Source organism: Chiloscyllium punctatum, chromosome 11 (assembly GCF_047496795.1).
Source record: "Chiloscyllium punctatum isolate Juve2018m chromosome 11, sChiPun1.3, whole genome shotgun sequence".
NCBI lineage: Eukaryota > Metazoa > Chordata > Chondrichthyes > Orectolobiformes > Hemiscylliidae > Chiloscyllium > Chiloscyllium punctatum.
Genome location: NC_092749.1, coordinates 69165507 through 69184286, shown reverse-complemented (window position 1 = coordinate 69184286; position 18780 = coordinate 69165507). Strand labels below are relative to the sequence as shown.

The 18780-nt window shown below is 48.4% G+C and overlaps 1 protein-coding gene across 4 annotated transcripts in view; it reads right to left on the bottom strand.

The window, feature by feature from the left end:
* Positions 1 to 18780, bottom strand: part of sanbr (SANT and BTB domain regulator of CSR) — an 808920-nt gene that overhangs the window by 722110 nt on the left and 68030 nt on the right. For all 4 annotated transcript variants that reach the window (XM_072580998.1, XM_072580996.1, XM_072580997.1 and 1 more), the window contains one exon: positions 18097 to 18257. In XM_072580998.1, the coding sequence (XP_072437099.1) occupies positions 18097 to 18257 (161 nt within the window). The remainder of the gene's footprint in view (positions 1 to 18096; positions 18258 to 18780) is intronic.

The following is an 18780-nucleotide window of genomic DNA, read 5'->3' as shown; positions in this document are numbered from 1 at the left end:
GAGAGAGAACACGAGAGAGAGAGAACGCGAGAGAGAGAGAACGCGAGTGAGAGAGAACACGAGTGAGAGAGAACACGAGACAGAGCACACGAGAGAAAGAACGAGAGGGAGAACACGAGCAAGACAACACGAAAGAGAGAGAGAGAAGACGAGTGAGAGAGAGAGAACGAACACAAGCGAGAGAGAGAGAACAAACACGAGCGAGAAAAAACACGAGCGAGAGAGAGAGAGAGAGAGAAAATACGAGAGAGAGAGAGTGAGAACACGAGCGAGATAGAGAGAGAGAATACGCGCGAGAGAGAGAGCGCACACGAGCGAGAGTGAGAACATGAGCGAGGGAGAGAGAGAACACAAGCATGAAAGAGAACACAAGCGAGAGCGCGAGCGAGAGAGAGCACACGAGCGAGAGAGCGAGAACACAAGAGAGAACACAAGCTAGAAAGAGAACACAAGCAAGAGAACATGAGCGAGAGAGACAGAGAGAGAACGAGAACACGAGAGAACGAGAATACGAGAGAACGAGAACACGAGAGAACGAGAACACGAGAGAACAAGAACACGAGAGAGAGAACACGAGAGAGAACATGAGAAAGAGAGAGAACACGAGGGAGAGAGCGCAACAGAAAGCGAGAGCGCAAGGGAGAGCACAAGAGAGAACGCAAGAGCGAGGGAGAGAGCGCGAGAGCGAGGGAGAGAGAGAGCACACGAGAGAGAGAAAGAACATGAGCAAAAGAGAGAGAGCGAGAACATGAGCGAGAGAGAGAGAACACAAGCGTGAAAGAGAACACAAGCTAGAAAGAGAACACAAGCGAGAGAGAGAACACAAGCGAGAGAGACAGAGAGAGAGAGACAGAGAACAGACGAGAGAGAGAACGAGAACATGAGAGAGAGAACACGAGAGAGAACACGAGAGAGAGGGAACGCGAGAGGGAGAGAACGCGAGAGGGAGAGAACGCGAGAGGGAGAGAACGCGAGAGGGAGAGAACGCGAGAGGGAGAGAACGCGAGAGGGAGAGAACGCGAGAGGGAGAGAACGCGAGAGGGAGAGAACGCGAGAGGGAGAGAACACGAGAGGGAGAGAACACGAGAGGGAGAGAACACGAGAGGGAGAGAACACGAGCAAGACAACACAAAGAGAGAGAGAGAACACGAGTGAGAGAGAGACAGAGAGAGAGAGAGAGAGAACGAACACAAGCGAGAGCGAGAGAACAAACACGAGCGAGAGAAAACACAAGCGAGAGAGAGAGAAAATACGAGAGAGAGAGAACACGCGCGAGAGCGAGAACATGAGCGAGGGAGAGAGAGAACACAAGCGTGAAAGAGAACACAAGTGAGAGCGCGAGCGAGAGAGAGCACACGAGTGAGAACACAAGCTAGAAAGAGAACACAAGCAAGAGAACATGAGCGAGAGAGACAGAGAGAGAGAACGAGAACACGAGAGAACGAGAACACGAGAGAACGAGAACACGAGAGAACGAGAACACGAGAGAAAGAACACGAGAGAGACAGAGAGAACGAACACGAGCGAGAGAGTGAACACGAGCGAGAGAGAGAGAGAAAACACGAGAGAGTGAGAACACGAGTGAGATAGAGAGAGAACACGAGCGAGAGAGAGAGAGAGAGAGAGAGAGAGAGAGAGAGAGAGATCACAAGGGAGAGAGAGAGAAAACACGAGGGAGAGAGAGAGAGAACGAGAGAGAACACGAGATAGAAAGAGAGAGAGAGAGAACATGAGGGAGAGAGAGAGAACACGAGGGAGAGAGAGAGAGAGAACACGAGGGAGAGAGAGAGAGAGAGAGAGGGAGAGAGAGAACACGAGGGAGAGAGAGAGAGAGAGAGAGAACACAAGCGAGAGAGAGAGAACATTAGAGAGAAAGAGAGAGAGAGGGAAAACACGAGAGAGAGAGAGAACACACGAGAGAGAGAGAGAGGGCATGAGAGAGAGTGAGAACACGAAAGATAGAATGAGAACACCAGCGAGAGAGAGAATACAAGCGAGAGAACATGAGCGACGGAGAGAGAGAGAAAAAGAGAGAGAGAGAGAAAAAGAGAGAGAGAGAACACGAGCGAGAGAGAGAGCACGAGCGAGAGAGAGAGCACGAGAGACAGAGAGACACAGAGAGAGATAGATCGAGAGAGAGAGAGACAGACAGAGAGAAAGAAAGAGAGAGAGAAAAGAGAGAGAAAACACACGAGAGAGAGTGAGAACACACGAGAGAGAGTGAGAACACACGAGAGAGAGTGAGAACACACGAGAGAGAGTGAGAACATGAGAGATAGAATGAGAATCCGAGGAAGAGAACATGAGCGACAGAGAGAGAGGGAACACGAGCGAGAGAGAGAGCACAAGAGAGAAAATAAGAGAGAGAAAACACGCGCGAGAGAAGGAGAACACGAGAGAGAGAGAGAGAGCGAGAGAGAGTGCCAGCGAGAGCGAGAGAGAGACAGAGCGAGAGAGAGAGAACACGAAAAAGAGAGTGAACACGTGCGAGAGAATGAGAACAAGAGAGCGAGAGCGAGAGCGAGCGAGCGCAAGAGAGCACGAGAGCGAGAGCGCGCGAGAGTGAGAGCACGCGAGAGTGAGAGCAAGAGAGAGAGAGCGCGAGGGAGCGTGAGAGAGACAGAGCGAGAGAGCTAGAGAGCGAGAGAGAGGCGCGAGAGAGAGGCGCGAGAGAGAGAGAGAGGCGAGAGAGAGAGAGAGAGGCGAGAGAGAGAACGCGAGAGAACACGAGCGAGGTAGAGAGAAAGAACACGAGCGAGAGACACAGCGAGAGAGAACACGAGCAAGGGAGAAAACGAGCGAGAGAGAGAGAACACGAGCGAGAGAGAGAATGAACACGAGGGAGAGAGAGAGTGAACACGGAGAGAGAGAGAGAGAGAGAACACGAGGGAGAAAGAGAGAACACGAGCGAGAGAGAGAGAGAGAGAACACAAGCGAGAGAGAGAGAGAGAACACGAGCGAGAGAGGGAGAGAGAGAGAGAGGGAGAGAGAACGAGAGAGCGGGAGAGAGAACGAGAGTGAGAATGCGAGAGAGAGAGCTAGGGAGAACACGAGAGAGAGAGAAAGTGAACACGAGAGAGAGAGAGAGAGAAAACACACGAGAGAGAGAGAACACACGAGAGAGAGAGAGAGAACATGAGAGAGAGAGAAAAAGAAAGATAGAATGAGAACACGAAAGATAGAATGAGAACACGAGTGAGAGAATTCGAGCGAGAGAACACGAGCGACAGAGAGAGAGAGAGAGACACGAGCGAGAGAGAACACGAGCGAGAGAGAACACGAGCGAGAGAGAGAGAGAACACACGAGAGAGAGAACATGAACGAGAGAGTGAGAGAGAGTGAACACAAGAGAGAGAGCACGAGAGAGAGACAGAGAGAGACAGAGAGAGAGAGACAGAGAGAAAGAGAGAGAGAACACACGAGAGAGAGAACACACGTGAGAGAGAACATGAACGAGAGAGTGAGAGAGAGTGAACACAAGAGAGAGCACGAGAGAGAGACAGAGAGAGACAGAGAGAAAGAGAGACAGAGAGAGAGAGAGAGAGGGAGAACACACGAGAGAGAGAACACACGAAAGAGTGAGAACACGAGAGAGAGAACACGAGAGTGAGAACACGAGAGATAGAATGAGAATACGAGCGAGAGAACACGAGCGAGAGAGAGAGGGAACACTAGCGAGAGAGAGAGAGAGAGAGAGAGAGAGCGAAAATACGATAGAGAGAGAGCACAAGAGAGAACAGGAGAGAGACAACACGAGCAAGAGAATGAGAACGCGAGAGAGGGCGAGAGCGCGAGAGAGAGAGCGAGAACACGAGCGCAAGAGAGAGAGAGAACACGAGAAAGACAGAGAGAGAACACGAAAGAGAGAGAGCGACCACGAGCGAGAGAATGAGAACACGAGAGAGAGAGAGAGAGAGAGAGAGAGAGCGAGCTAGAGAGAGCGAGAGCAAGCGCGAGAGAGAGTGAGAGCGCGAGAGCGAGAGAGAGCGAGAGCGCGAGCGCGTGAGAGAGAGAGCGCGAGAGAGAGAGCGCGAGAGAGAGAGCGCGAGAGAGAGCGCCAGAGAGCACGAGAGCGCAAGAGAGGGCGTGAGAGAGAGAGAAAGCGAGAGCGAGAGAGAGAGAGCGCGAGAGAGCGAGAGAGTGCGCGAGAGAGAGAGCGCGAGAGAGAGAGCGCACGAGAAGAGCGCACGAGAGAGAGCGAACATGAGCAAATGAGAGCGAGCAAACATGAGCAAAAGAAAGAATGTGCGCGTGAGAGAGACAACGAGAGAGAGCGAAAGAGAGAGCGCGCGAGAGAGAGCGCGCGAGAGAGAGAGCGCGAGAGAGAGCGCGCGAGAGAGAGCGCGCGAGAGAGAGCGCGCGAGAGAGAGAGCGCGAGAGAGAGAGCGCGAGAGAGAGAGCGCGCAGAAGAGAGAGCGCAAGAGAGAGAGCGCAAGAGAGAGCGAGAGAGCGCGAGAGAGAGAAAGAGCGCGAGAGAGAGAAAGAACATGATCGAGAGAGAGAGAGAGAGCGAGAGAGAGAGAGAACGAGAGAGAAAACACGAGAGAGAGAGCTAGGGAGAACACGAGAGAGAGAGAAAAACTGAACACGAGAGAGAGAGAGAGAAAACACACGAGAGAGAGAGAACACACGAGAGAGAGTGAGAACACGGAAGATAGAATGAGAACACGAAAGATAGAATGAGAACACGAGTGAGAGAATACGAGCAAGAGAACACGAGCGACAGAGAGAGAGACAGAGAAAACGAGCGAGAGAGAACACGAGCGAGAGAGAGAGAGAACACACGAGAGAGAGAACATGAACGAGAGAGAGAGAGAGTGAACACAAGAGAGAGAGCACGATAGAGAGACAGAGAGAAAGAGAGAGAGAACACACGAGAGAGAGAGAGAACACACGAGAGAGAGAACACGAGAGAGAGTGAGAACACGAGAGAGAGTGAGAACACGAGAGAGAGAACACGAGAGAGAGAACACGAGAGAGAGTGAGAACACGAGAGATAGAATGAGAATACGAGCGAGAGAACACGAGCGAGAGAGAGAGCGAAAACACGAGAGAGAGAGAGAGAGCACAAGAGAGAACAGGAGAGAGAGAACACGAGCGAGAGAAGAGAACGCGAGAGAGAGAGCGCGAGAGTGCGCGAGAGAGAGCGCGCGAGAGTGTGAGAGAGCGCACGAGAAGAGCGCGCGAGAGAGAGCGAACACGAGCAACTGAGAGAGAGCAAACATGAGCAAAAGAGAGAGAGTGCGCGTGAGAGAGACAAGAGATAGAGCGCGCGAGAGAGAGAGCGCGCGAGAGAGCGCGCGAGAGAGAGAGAGCGCGCGAGAGAGAGAGAGCGCGCGCGAGAGAGAGAGAGCGCGCGAGAGAGAGAGCGCGCGAGAGAGAGAGAGCGCGCGAGAGAGAGAGAGCGCGCGTTAGAGAGCGCCAGAGAGAGAAAACGCGAGAGAGAGAGCGCGAGAGGGAGAGCGCGAGAGAGAGAGCGCGAGAGAGAGAGCGCGAGAGAACATGAGCGAGGTAGAGACAGAGAACACGAGAGAGAGAGAGAGAGAGAGAGAGAGAACACGAGCGAGAGAGAGAGAGAACACGAGCGAGAGACAGAGAGAAAGAACACGAGGAAGAGCAAGAGAGAACACGAGAGAGAGAACACGAGCGAGAGACAGAGAGAACATGAGAAAGAGAGAGAGAGAACACGAGCGAGAGAGAGAGAAAACACCAGAGAGAGTGAGAACACGAGCGAGACAGAGAGAGAGAAAACACGAGAGAGAGCATGAGAGAGAACGAGAGAGAGGGAGAACACCAGCAAGACAACGCGAAAGAGAGAGAGACAGCACGTGCGAGAGAGAGAGAGAGAACAAACACGAGAGGGAGAGAACACGAGCGACAGAGAAAGAACGAACACGAGCGAGAGAAAGAAAACACGAGAGAGAGTGAGAACACGAACGAGATAGAGAGAGAGAGAGAACACGAGCGAGAGAGAGAGAGAGAGAGAGAGAGAGAGAGAACACGAGGGGGAGAGAGAGAGAGAGAGAGAGAGAGAGAGAGAGAATGAACACGAGGGAGAGAGAGAGAGAGTGAACACGGAGAGAGAGAGAACACAAGCGAGAGAGAGAGAGAGAGAGAACACAAGCGAGAGAGAGAGAGAGAACACGAGCGAGAGAGAGAGGGAGAGAGAGAGAGGGAGAGAGAACGAGAGAGCGGGAGAGAGAACGAGAGTGAGAATGCGAGAGAGAGAGCTAGGGAGAACACGAGAGAGAGAGAAAGTGGACACGAGAGAGAGAGAGAGAGAGAGAACACACGAGAGAGAGAGAGAGAACATGAGAGAGAGAGAAAAAGAAAGATAGAATGAGAACACGAAAGATAGAATGAGAACACGAGTGAGAAAATACGAGCGAGAGAACACGAGCGACAGAGAGAGAGAGAGAGACACGAGCGAGAGAGAACACGAGCGAGAGAGAACACGAGAGAGAGAGAGAGAAAACACACAAGAGAGAGAACATGAACGAGAGAGTGAGAGAGAGTGAACACAAGAGAGAGAGCACGAGAGAGAGACAGAGAGAGACAGAGAGAGAGAGACAGAGAGAGAGAGACAGAGAGAAAGAGAGAGAGAACACACGAGAGAGAGAACTCACGAGAGAGAGAACATGAACGAGAGAGTGAGAGAGAGTGAACACAAGAGAGAGCACGAGAGAGAGAGACAGAGAGAAAGAGAGAGACAGAGAGAGAGAGAGAGAGAGAGAGAGAACAGACGAGAGAGAGAACACACGAAAGAGTGAGAACACGAGAGAGAGAACACGAGAGTGAGAACACGAGAGTGAGAACACGAGAGATAGAGTGAGAACACGAGCGAGAGAACACGAGCAAGAGAGAGAGAGGGAACACTAGCGAGAGAGAGAGAGAGAGAGAGAGCGAAAACACGAGAGAGAGAGAGCACAAGAGAGAACATGAGAGAGACAACACGAGCAAGAGAATGAGAACGCGAGAGAGAGCGCGAGAGCGCGAGAGAGAGAGCGAGAACACGAGCGCAAGAGAGAGAGAGAACACGAGAAAGACAGAGAGAGAACACGAAAGAGAGAGAGCGACCACGAGCGAGAGAATGAGAACACGAGAGAGAGAGAGAGCGAGAGAGTGAGCTATAGAGAGCGAGAGAGCGAGCTAGAGAGAGCGAGAGCGAGCGCGAGAGAGAGTGAGAGCGAGTGCGCGAGAGAGCGAGCGCGCGAGAGAGATCGCACAAGAGAGAGAGCGCGAGAGAGAGAGAGCGCGAGAGAGAGAGAGCGCCAGAGAGCACGAGAGCGCGAGAGAGGGCGTGAGAGAGGGCGTGAGAGAGAGAGAGAACGCGAGAGCGAGAGCGCGAGAGAGTGAGAGAGTGCGCGCGAGAGAGAGCGCGAGAGAGAGAGCGCACGAGAAGAGCGCGCGAGAGAGAGCGAACATGAGCAAATGAGAGAGAGCAAACATGAGCAAAAGATAGAATGTGCGCGTGAGAGGGACAACGAGAGAGAGAGAGAGCGAAAGAGAGAGCGCGCGAGAGAGAGAGCGCGCGAGAGAGAGAGCGCGCGAGAGAGAGAGCGCGCGAGAGAGAGAGCGCGAGAGAGAGAGAGAGAGCGCAAAAGAGAGAGAGAGCGCGAGAGAGAGAAAGAACATGAGCGAGAGAGAGAGAGAGAGAGAGAGAGAGAGAGAGAACGAGAGAGAGAACGCGAGAGAGAGAGCTAGGGAGAACACGAGAGAGAGAGAGAAACTGAACACGAGAGAGAGAGAGAGAGAAAACACACGAGAGAGAGTGAGAACACGGAAGATAGAATGAGAACACGAAAGATAGAATGAGAACACGAGTGAGAGAATACGAGCGAGAGAGAGAGAGAGAGAACACACGAGAGAGAGAGAGAGAGTGAACACAAGAGAGAGAGCACGATATAGAGACAGAGAGAGACAGAGAGAAAGAGAGAGAGAACACATGAGAGAGAGAGAGAACACACGAGAGAGAGAACACGAGAGAGAGTTAGAACACGAGAGAGAGTTAGAACACGAGAGAGAGAACACGAGAGAGAGTGAGAACACGAGGGATAGAATGAGAATACGAGCGAGAAAACACGAGCGAGAGAGAGAGCGAAAACACGAGAGAGAGAGAGCACAAGAGAGAACAGGAGAGAGACAACACGAGCGAGAGAAGAGAACGCGAGAGAGAGAGCGCGAGAGTGCGAGAGAGCGAGAGAGCACGCATGAGAGAGCGCACGAGAAGAGCGCGCGAGAGAGAGCGAACACGAGCAACTGAGAGAGAGCAAATATGAGCAAAAGAGAGAGAGTGCGCGTGAGAGAGACAACAAGAGATAGAGCGCGCGAGAGAGAGCGCGCGCGGGAGAGAGAGCGCGCGCGAGAGAGAGCGCGCGCGAGAGAGAGCGCGCGCGAGAGAGAGCGCGCGCGAGAGAGAGCGGCGAGAGAGAGAGAGAGAGAGCGCGCGCGAGAGAGAGAGAGAGAGAGAGCGCGCGAGAGAGAGAGAGCGCGCGAGAGAGAGAGAGCGCGAGGGAAGAGCGCGCGTTAGAGAGCGCCAGAGAGAGAAAACGCGAGAGAGAGAGCGCGAGAGAGAGAGCGCGAGAGAGAGAGCGCGAGAGAGAGAGCGCGAGAGAGAGAGCGCGAGAGAGAGAGCGCGAGAGAACATGAGCGAGGTAGAGACAGAGAACACGAGAGAGAGAGAGAGAGAGAGAGAGAGAGAACACGAGCGAGAGAGAGAGAACACGAGCGAGAGACAGAGAGAAAGAACACGAGGAAGAGCAAGAGAGAACACGAGAGAGAGAACACGAGCGAGAGACAGAGAGAACATGAGAAAGAGAGAGAGAGAACACGAGCGAGAGAGAGAGAAAACACCAGAGAGAGTGAGAACACGAGTGAGACAGAGAGAGAGAAAACACGAGAGAGAGCATGAGAGAGAACAAGAGAGAGGGAGAACACCAGCAAGACAACGTGAAAGAGAGAGAGACAGCATGAGCGAGAGAGAGAACAAACACGAGCGAGAGAGAACACGAGCGAGAGAGAGAGAAAACACGAGAGAGAGTGAGAACACGAGCGAGACAGAGACAGAGAAAGAACACGGGCGAGAGAGAGAGAGAGAGAGAGAGAGAACACGAGAGAGAGCATGAGAGAGAGAGAACAAGAGAGAGGGAGAACACGATCAAGACAACACGAAAGAGAGAGAGACAGCACAAGCAAGAGAGAGAGAGAACGAACACAAGCGAGAGAGAGAGAGAGAGAGAGAACACGAGCGACAGAGAAAGATCAAACATGAGCGAGAGAAAACACGAGCGAGAGAGAGAGAAAACACGAGAGAGAGTGAGAACACGAGCGTGACAGAGACAGAGAGAGAACACGGGCGAGAGAGAGAGAGAGAGAGAGAGAGAGAGAGAGAACACGAGAGAGAGCATGAGAGAGAGAGAACAAGAGAGAGGGAGAACACGATCAAGACAACACGAAAGAGAGAGAGACAGCACAAGCAAGAGAGAGAGAACGAACACAAGCGAGAGAGAGAGAGAACACGAGCGACAGAGAAAGATCAAACATGAGCGAGAGAAAACACGAGCGAGAGAGAGAGAAAACACCAGAGAGAGTGAGAACACGAGCGAGAGAGAGAGAACACGGGAGAGAGAGAACACGAGAGCAAGAACATGGGAGAGAGAGAACACGAGCGAGAGAGAAAGAGTACACGAGCGAGAGAGAGAGTACACGAGAGAGAGAGAGAGAGAGAGAGAGAGAGAGAGAGAGAGAGAACACGAGGGGGAGAGAACACGAGGGAGAGAGAACACACGAGGGACAGAGAACATGAAGGAGAGAGAGAATACGAGAGAGAGAGAGAGAGAGAGAGAGAGAGTACACGAGAGAGAATACGAGAGAGAGAGAGAGAGAAAGTACACAAGGGAGAGAGAACACGAGCGAGAGAGAGAGGGAGAGGGAGAGAGAACACTGGCAAGACAACACGAAAGAGAGAGAGAGACAGCACGAGCGAGAGAGAGAGAACGAACACCAGCGAGAGAGAGAGAACGAACACGAGCGACAGAGAAAGAACGAACACGAGCGAGAGAAAACACGAGCGAGAGAGAGAAAACACGAGAGCGAGAACACGAGCGAGATAGAGAGAGAGAGAACACGAGCGAGAGAGAGAGAGAGAGAACACGAGCGAGAGAGAGAGAGAGAGAGAGAGAAAACACGAGAGAGAGCACGAGAGAGAGAGAACGAGAGAGGGAGAACACGAGCAAGACAACACGAAAGAGAGAGAGACAGCACAAGCAAGAGAGAGAGAACGAACACAAGAGAGAGAGAACACGAGCGACAGAGAAAGATCAAACACGAGCGAGAGAAAACACGAGCGAGAGAGAAAGAAAACACCAGAGAGAGTGAGAACATGAGCGAGACAGAGAGAGAGAGAGAGAGAGAGAGAGACACAGAGAAAACACGAGAGAGCGCATGAGAGAGAACGAGAGCGAGGGAGAACATGAGCAAGACAACGCGAACGAGAGAGAGACAGCACAAGCGAGAGAGAGAGAGAACAAACACGAGCGAGAGAGAACAAACACGAGCGACAGAGAAAGAACGAACACGAGCGAGAGAAAGCACGAGCGAGAGAAAGAAAACACGAGAGAGTGAGAACACGAACGAGATAGAGAGAGAGAGAACACGAGCGAGAGAGAGAGAGAGAGAGAGAGAGAGAGAGAGAGAGAGAGAACACGAGTGAGAGCACAAGAGAGAGCGAACGAGAGAGAGGGAGAACACGAGCAAGACAACACGAAAGAGAGAGAGACAGCACGAACAAGAGAGAGAGAATGAACACAAGCAAGAGAGAGAGAACACGAGCGAGAGAGAGAGAACACAAGCAAGAGAGAGAGCGAGAGAGCGAGAGAGAGAGAGAGAGAGAGAACCAGCACAAGCGGGAGAGAGAACAAACACGAGCGACAGAGAAAGAACGAACACGAGCGAGAAAAAACACGAGCGAGAGAAAGAAAACACGAGAAAGAGCGAGAACACGAACGAGATAGAGAGAGAGAACACGAGTGAGAGAGAGAGAGAACACGAGTGAGAGCACGAGAGAGAGAGAACGAGAGAGAGGGAGAACACGAGCAAGACAACACGAAACAGAGAGAGAGATAGCACGAACAAGAGAGAGAGAATGAACACATGCGAGAGAGAGAGAGTACACGAGAGAGAGAGAGAGAGAGAGAAAACACGAGAGAGAGAACACGAGCGAGAGAGAAAGAGTACACGAGAGAGAGAAAGAGTACATGAGAGAGAGAAAGAGTACACGTGAGAGAGAGAGAGAGAACACGAGAGGGAGAGAACACGAGAGGGAGAGAACACGAGAGGGAGAGATAAAACACAAGGGAGAGAGAGAAAACACGAGTGAGAGAGGGAACACGAGCGAGAGAGGGAACACAAGCGAGAGAGAGAGAGAGAACACAAGGGAGGGGGAACACATGAAGGAGAGAGAACATGAAGGAGAGAGAGAACACGAGAGAGAGAGAGAGAGAGAGAGAGAGAGAGAGAACACGCGAGAGAGAGAACATGCGAGAGAGAAAACACGCGAGAGAGAGAGAACACGAGAGTTAGAGAAAGAGAACGCAAGAGAAAGAGAGAGAGAAAACACGAGAGAACACGAGTGAGAGAGAGAACACGAGCGAGAGAGACAGAACACGAGAGAACGAGAGAGAGAGAAAGAAAGAGAGAACACGAGAGAGAGAGAGAGAAACCACGAGGGAGAGAGAGAGAACACAAGAGAGAGAGAGAGTGAGAACAAGCGAGAGAGAGAGAATACGCGAGAGTGAGAGAGAACACAAGAGAAAGAGAAAACACAAGTGAAAACACAAGAGAAAGAGAGAGAGAAAACACGAGCGAGAGAAAGAGAACACTAGAGAATGAGAGACAGAACACAAGAGAACGAGAGAGAGAGACAGGACACGAGAGAATGAGAGAGAGAACGTGAGAGAGAGAGAGACAGAACACGAGAGAGAGAGAGAGAGAGAAAACGAGCGAGAGAGAAAAAGAGAGAGAGAGAGGAAGGAAGGGGGGGAGAGAGAGAGAGAGGAAGGGGAGAGAGAGAGAGAGAGACAGAGAGAGTGAGAAAGTGAGAGGGAGGTAGGAGGGAGTGGGGGAGAGAGAGAGAGAGAGAGAGAGAGAGACAGACAGACAGACAGACAGAGAGGGGGCAGAGAGAGAGGAAAGGGGGGAGAGAGAGAGAGGAAGGGGGAGAGAGCGAGGGGAAGGGGGAGAGAGAGAGAGAGAGAGAGAGAGAGGTGAAGGGGGAGAGAGAGAGAGAGAGAGAGAGAGAGAAAGAGAGGGGAAGGGGTGTGAGAGAGAGAGAGAGAGAGAGAGAGAGAGAGAGAAAGAAAGAAAGAAAGAGACAGAGAGAGGACGGGGGAGAGAAAGAAAGAGGAAGGGGGGAAGAGAGGAAGGGGGAGAGAGAGGAAGTGGGGGGAGAGAGAGGAAGGGGGGGAAGAGAGAGGAAGGGGGGAGAGAGTGGAAGGGGGAAGAGAGTGGAAGGGGAGAGAGAGAGGGCAAGGGGAGAGAGAGAGGGCAAGGGGAGAGAGAGAGGGCAAGGGGAGAGAGAGAGGGCAAGGGGAGAGAGAGAGAGGGCAAGGGGAGAGAGAGAGAGGAAGGGGGGAGAGAGAGAGAGGAAGGGGGGAGAGAGAGGAAGGGGGGAGAGAGAGGAAGGGAGAGAGAGGGAGAGACGGTTAGGGGGTAGAGAGGGGGGAAGGGGGAGAGTATGGGGAAGGGGGAGAGAGAGAGGGGAAGGGGAGGGAGAGAGGAAGGGGGAGAGAGGAAGGGGGAGAGAGAGGAAGGGGGAGAGAGAGGAAGGGGCAAGAGAGGAAGGGGGCAGAAAGAGAGAGGAATGGGGAGAGAGAGAGGAAGGGGGGAGAGAGAGGAAGGGGGTGCAAGGGGAAGAGGAAGGGAGAGAGAGAGGAAGAGAAAGGGGGGAGTGAGAGGGGAGAAGAGGGGTGTGTAAGAGAGAGAGAGAGAGAGAAAAAGAAAGAAAGAAAGTGGGCGGGAGAGTGAGTGGGGGAGAGAAAGAGGAAAAGAAAAGGAGAGTGTGTGAGTGAACGAGAGAGAAAGAAAAGACAGGGAGTGAAATTAAAGAGGTAGTGACGAGAAATGGAAGCAGTGATACATTCTCCCAGTTAGAAGTCATCTGTTCTCTGCAGTTAAAAACTCAGTTTAAACCTGAAGCAAACCAGTTACATTTTCTACAATACTTGTTGAATCTGACAGTTTCTAAGTTACTTCTGTACTTCTTACAGAGCAGCTGGGGAAACGCATCTGAACACAAGAGGTTTGGCTGGACAAAGGAGGATCATTTCAACATCACAACCAGGAAGAAAAGGATACTGAATGGACTTTACATTTCTTCTACCTCTACCAGTAACCTACTTTCCCCATTTTTTTGCATAAAAAGAATTTTATAAAATGATTAGAGTTTTAGTGTTAAATGCCAATGGTTTCTATCACATTACCTTCAGGGAGTGTCTACTTCCACATAATAAAAAGTAATTCTGTTTGGTATGTAAACTTTTCATCAGCTTTGGTAAATTAGTGTACTGTGCACTTTTTTAGAAAAAACTCTAATATTTGGTACATGTCTGGGAATAGGAAGACTTGATTTATGGACTTCTACCTCAGTGAGCCATAACAATTTGCCAATTTAGAATTCCAAAGTACACCATATTGACCTTGCTTGTTATACAACTCTAAAATTAGCTAAATGTTACTTCCCCTTCATAAAACTATGTTGACTCTGGTTGACAGTGTTATAATTTTCTAAATATTCTATTACTATTTCATTCATAATGGCTTCCAATATTTCTACAATGACAAATGTTAGACTGACCTTCCTGCTTTTTGCTGCCGTTTCTCAATTAAGTGCTTTACATTTGCAATTTTCAAATCACTGGCATCTTTCAGAATCCAGGGAATTTTCAAAAAGGTTACCCAAATGCAATAACTACCTCTGCAACCATTTCTTTTCATAGCCATAGAAGCAGACTATTAACTCCCAGGGATTCGTCAACCTTTGGTCATATTTACTCACCCAGTCATTCTGCTCAAGTGATATGTGATTGTTTAAGAGCCATCTCCCTTTTGCCCCTTGATCGTCTTCTATTACTGGAATGCTTTTTGTGTCTTCCAAAGTGAAGACAATACAAAATACTTGTTCGAAGTTTCATGTGATTTCCTAAAGCTCATTAATTTCACAGCATCATCTTCTAACATTTATGTTAGCTAGCTTATCTTTCTTTTATGATAGATATCATAAAAATTTATTCCTATTTCTATTGTCAATTAATCTATCATTTTACATCATGTGTGTGTTTTCAGATGAAGTGACCTTAATGCTGTCTTCTTACCCTTGCTCCCTACTGTTAACCTATTTGCTGCTTCATTCTAATGTTTGCATCTCTACCCCTTCTAACATTCACTGGTCATCATTACCCGCAATGTTATCCTGCACTAATTTCTTGTCATCTCTTAAACTTTCTAAATCTGCCCTCAAGCCTGTCAGCAACTGTTGGGCCTCAAATATATAGATGAAGGTAGTCCAGGATACATTCTTAAAAAGCATTCCTCATTGTGAAAATATTACAATTAATGTGGTCTATCACGGAGTTGTTTCAAACAAAAGTTACTGAATATTACTACTCTGTTGCTCTTGCAGATCTCACAGTCAGCAACAGTGCTTGGTGCTAGTTTGGAAGAAAGTTTACTACAAGATCTAGCAATCATTGTCATGTAAATTTTTTCCCGTTTACGATGGTAGCTTAAATTTGCTGTCAAGGCAAAATGATATCGCAGTGTGCAGAAGAATAACAACAAGCAGACAATAAGCAGACCATCACAATGAAGCATTCAAGCACAGCAAATAAGGAAGTTAAAAGAATGCAACAGCCTTCACTAAATTTAACTTTAGAGATAGCTTATGTAGACATTTCATATTTTACAAATTTGTGTTTGTCATTCAACAAGGCGCAACCTTTAAGGGTTCTTATAACAAACCTGACAATGCAGGAGTGGATTTTGCATCAAATCAATTGATTTTTCATTGATTGGCATCTAGTTAAGTGACTCTCTGGAGTGCAGACTAAATGAAAATGCGATTTAAAAGTTATTTCAAAATTTACGTTTATTTGAAATATTGGAGAAGAGTTTAGCTCAGATTGTCAGTTTGTTCACTGAGCTGGTGGATTGATTCTCAGATGTTTTGTCACCATGGTAGGTAGCATCATCAGCGAGTCTCCAGTGAAGTGTTGGTGCTATGTCCCACTTGCTATTTGTGTGTCTTGGTTTGGTGTGGTGAGTGATATTATTTCCGGTTTTGTTTTTGAGAGACTGGTAAATGGGTTCCAAATCGATGTGTTTGTTAATGGAGTTCCAGTTTGAAGACCAGGCCTCTCGGAATTCCCATGCATGTCTTTGTTTGGCGTGTCCCAGGATGGATGCAAAATGGTGTCGCTCTTTGTCTGTGTGTATGGATACCAGTGATAGTTGGTCATGTATCTGGTGGCTAGTCTCCTGCCAGTTTGTCCAATGTAATGTTTGCTGCAGTCCTTGCAGGGTATTTTTATACTATGTTTGTTCTGCTGGCTGAGAGTAGGGGGTCCTTCAAGTTCATCCGTAGTTGTTTCAGTGTAGTAGTAGGTTTGTAGGCTACCATGACGCCTAGGGGCCAGAGTAGTCTGGTGATCATCTCCAAAACGTCATTGAGGTATGGTAGGGTGACTAGAATCTCCAGGCATGTTGTATCTTCTTGTTTTAGTCTGTTGCACAGGATTCGGTGGACTGCGTTTATTGGGTAACCATCATTACTGAATACATTGTATAAGTGTTTTTCCTCGGCCTCTCGTAGTCCCAAGGTGCTGTAGAGTATTGTGACTCATTTAAATAGTGTCCTGAAGCAGCTCCATTTGTGGGTGTTGAGATGGTTGTTTCTGCAGTTGAGTATCTGATCTGTGTGTGGTGTTCCATAAACACTGGTCTATAATTCTCCATTAGCTTTTCGCTCTACCATAACATCCAAAAAGGCATTCAAACCATACCTCCATTAGCAAACATATTGATTTGGACCCCATTTATCAACTTCTCAGCAACAGAATCTGAAGTGATATCGCCCACTACAAAAAACCAAAACACAAAAAGCAAGCAGGACAGAACACCAATGCTTCACGGGAGGCTCACTGAAGATGCTACCTCGTACGGTGATGAAACGTCTGAGAAAAAACACACCAGCTCAGCGAGCAAACCGACAACCTTATTTAGATCCTAACTGAAAGGCAAATAGTGGACAGCACGATGGCTCAACACTTTACACTGCTGCCTTGAAGTGCCAGGGACCCAGGTTTGATTTCACCCTTGGGTGACCGTCTGTGGAGTTTGCACGTTCTCCCCAAGCCTATGAGGGTTTCCTCCAGTAGTCCAGTTTCTTCCCACTTTCCAAAGCCGTGCAGGTTAGGTGGATTGGCTGTGCTGAATTGCCCATAGTATCCAGGGATTGAGGTGGGTAAGCCATAAGAAATGCATGCTTAGGTAGGGCGAGTCTGGGTGGGATGGTCTTTGGAGGGTCAGTGAGAATTTGATGGACTGAATAGCCTGATTCTACACTGTAGGGATTTTATGATTCTATGAAAATAAGAGAAGGAAGCAATTCCTGCAGTTTCTTTCTCCTTTACTAACTTTTATCCTTTTTTATTCAGATAAATATACACACACTTATACATTTCTCATTTATTTACTTGGTTTGCGCTGCATTAGTTTTAACCTCCTGAAGAAAGGAAATTGAATACTGAGCAAGCCACTCCTTTCAGTTTTTTTCCATGTTATATCAAGTTGTCTCAATGCTGGTTGATCACCCAAAACATAACTGTTTGTGGACTTTGCAAGTGATTTTACAGCTGGATGCACAGCCTGCTGCAAACTCGCCCCATTTTCCCTACCGGGGACCTGGCACCAACATACACTGGTTTGTCTGTACCACAATCTGGATTTGAGTACGAACTGAACGAGTGTTGAGCAAAACAAAATGCAAAAAAGAGAAACATAAATTCATTTGTTCTTATTCCTTATTTTGATAATCTGCGTCTGCATAAACTTAACTGCAACATTTAAAACCTTCTGTGTGTGTGGATGCGCGCACACACACACAAAATCCAGCATTAACCCTGACCTTAAACTAATGCAGCACTTTGTTTTTAACAGCTATTCTAATTCTCCTTAAGGTCCATTATTAGTAAATATTTTTGAAATGTATATCTTTATTCACTGACGTCTTCCACTGAAACTTACTGATTATTATCAATGATAACTACAAAACAACCTTTGCTGTAATCCATCCAGGATGAGTTTTATTGACAGATTAGATTAGATTAGATTACTTACAGTGTGGAAACAGGCCCTTCGACCCAACAAGTCAACACCGACCCTCCGAAAAGCAACCCACCAGATTCATTCCCCTACATTTACCCCTTCACCTAACACTATGGGCAATTTAGCATGGCCAATTCACCTAACCTACACATTTTTGGACTGTGGGAGGAAACCAGAGCACCCGGAGGAAACCCACGCAGACACAGGGAGAATGTACAAACATTACACACAGACAGTTGCCCGAGGGGGAATTGATCCCAGGTCTCTGGAGCTGTGAGGCAGCAGTGCTAACCATTGTGCCACTGTACCACCCATGAAACATACCTGAAAACAATTGGAGAGAAAAACTGCTCAAAATAATGACAAGAATGAGGTCAAAGACAATATTTTTGATTATTACATTGAATCCACTTTAAGAGGCAAGCATTTGAATACAGACCAAATTGGTACAGTACAATGCAAGTTCCTTCTGAACAATACTCTTTATGGACCAACGAAGAGGGTTACGATGTCAAATGAGTTTGATAAAAAATGTAAAGCAGGTTTTGCTCATAGCACAGACATCATACAAAGAGAAATTTAATAATCTAACTGCATCACAAACCTATCATTTTCACAATTCAACTTTCAATATTTACTATGTGAAGATCTAATATTACTCCATCATCTATATGTTTTTCAACAGCATATCATAACATCAAGAGAAAATATTTTCACCTTTTAAATTTATCTTTTCTGTCTTTTACTTCATCAGCTTCATTATGGGAGAAAAGATCAACAATACGCGAGGCCAGGGTCCCATTGATACAGTTCATATTGCAAGGAGTAGCTACAATGGCACTCATATTTTTGTGACAGTATTGCATGCATTCTTCAACCTGAAGTAACAAAAACAAGCATAACAAAGGCATTCAGTGATTAATTCATAACAGCTCTAAGTAATTAAAAGCCTTTGGATGTCTCAAGTTAAAACAAACATCAAAACTTCATGCTGGTTTTATACTAGTTTTGTTTTTATTTTCAGATTAAGGCACAGTTTCTATTTCTTGGCCAACAGGAACCACATGTTGTAACACACCATGTTTCTGACATGACGACGCATGGCATTGAATGAACGACCTGAAATATGGATGTACATAATGAATTTATAGCAGACTGAGTATTTAAATTTAGCGTTTAGAGTGTGGTGCTGGAAAAGCACAGCAGGTCAGGCAGCATCCAAGGAGCAGAAAAATTATCATTTTGAACATAGGCCCTTCATCAGGAAGGAGGCTTGTGAGCTGGGGGGCTGAGAGATAAACGGAAGGGGCCTGGGGTCGAGCAGTGGGGAAGGTAGCTGAGAATGTAATAGGCAGATGAAGGTGGGGTGAAGGTGATAGGTTGGAGAGGAGGGTGGAGTGG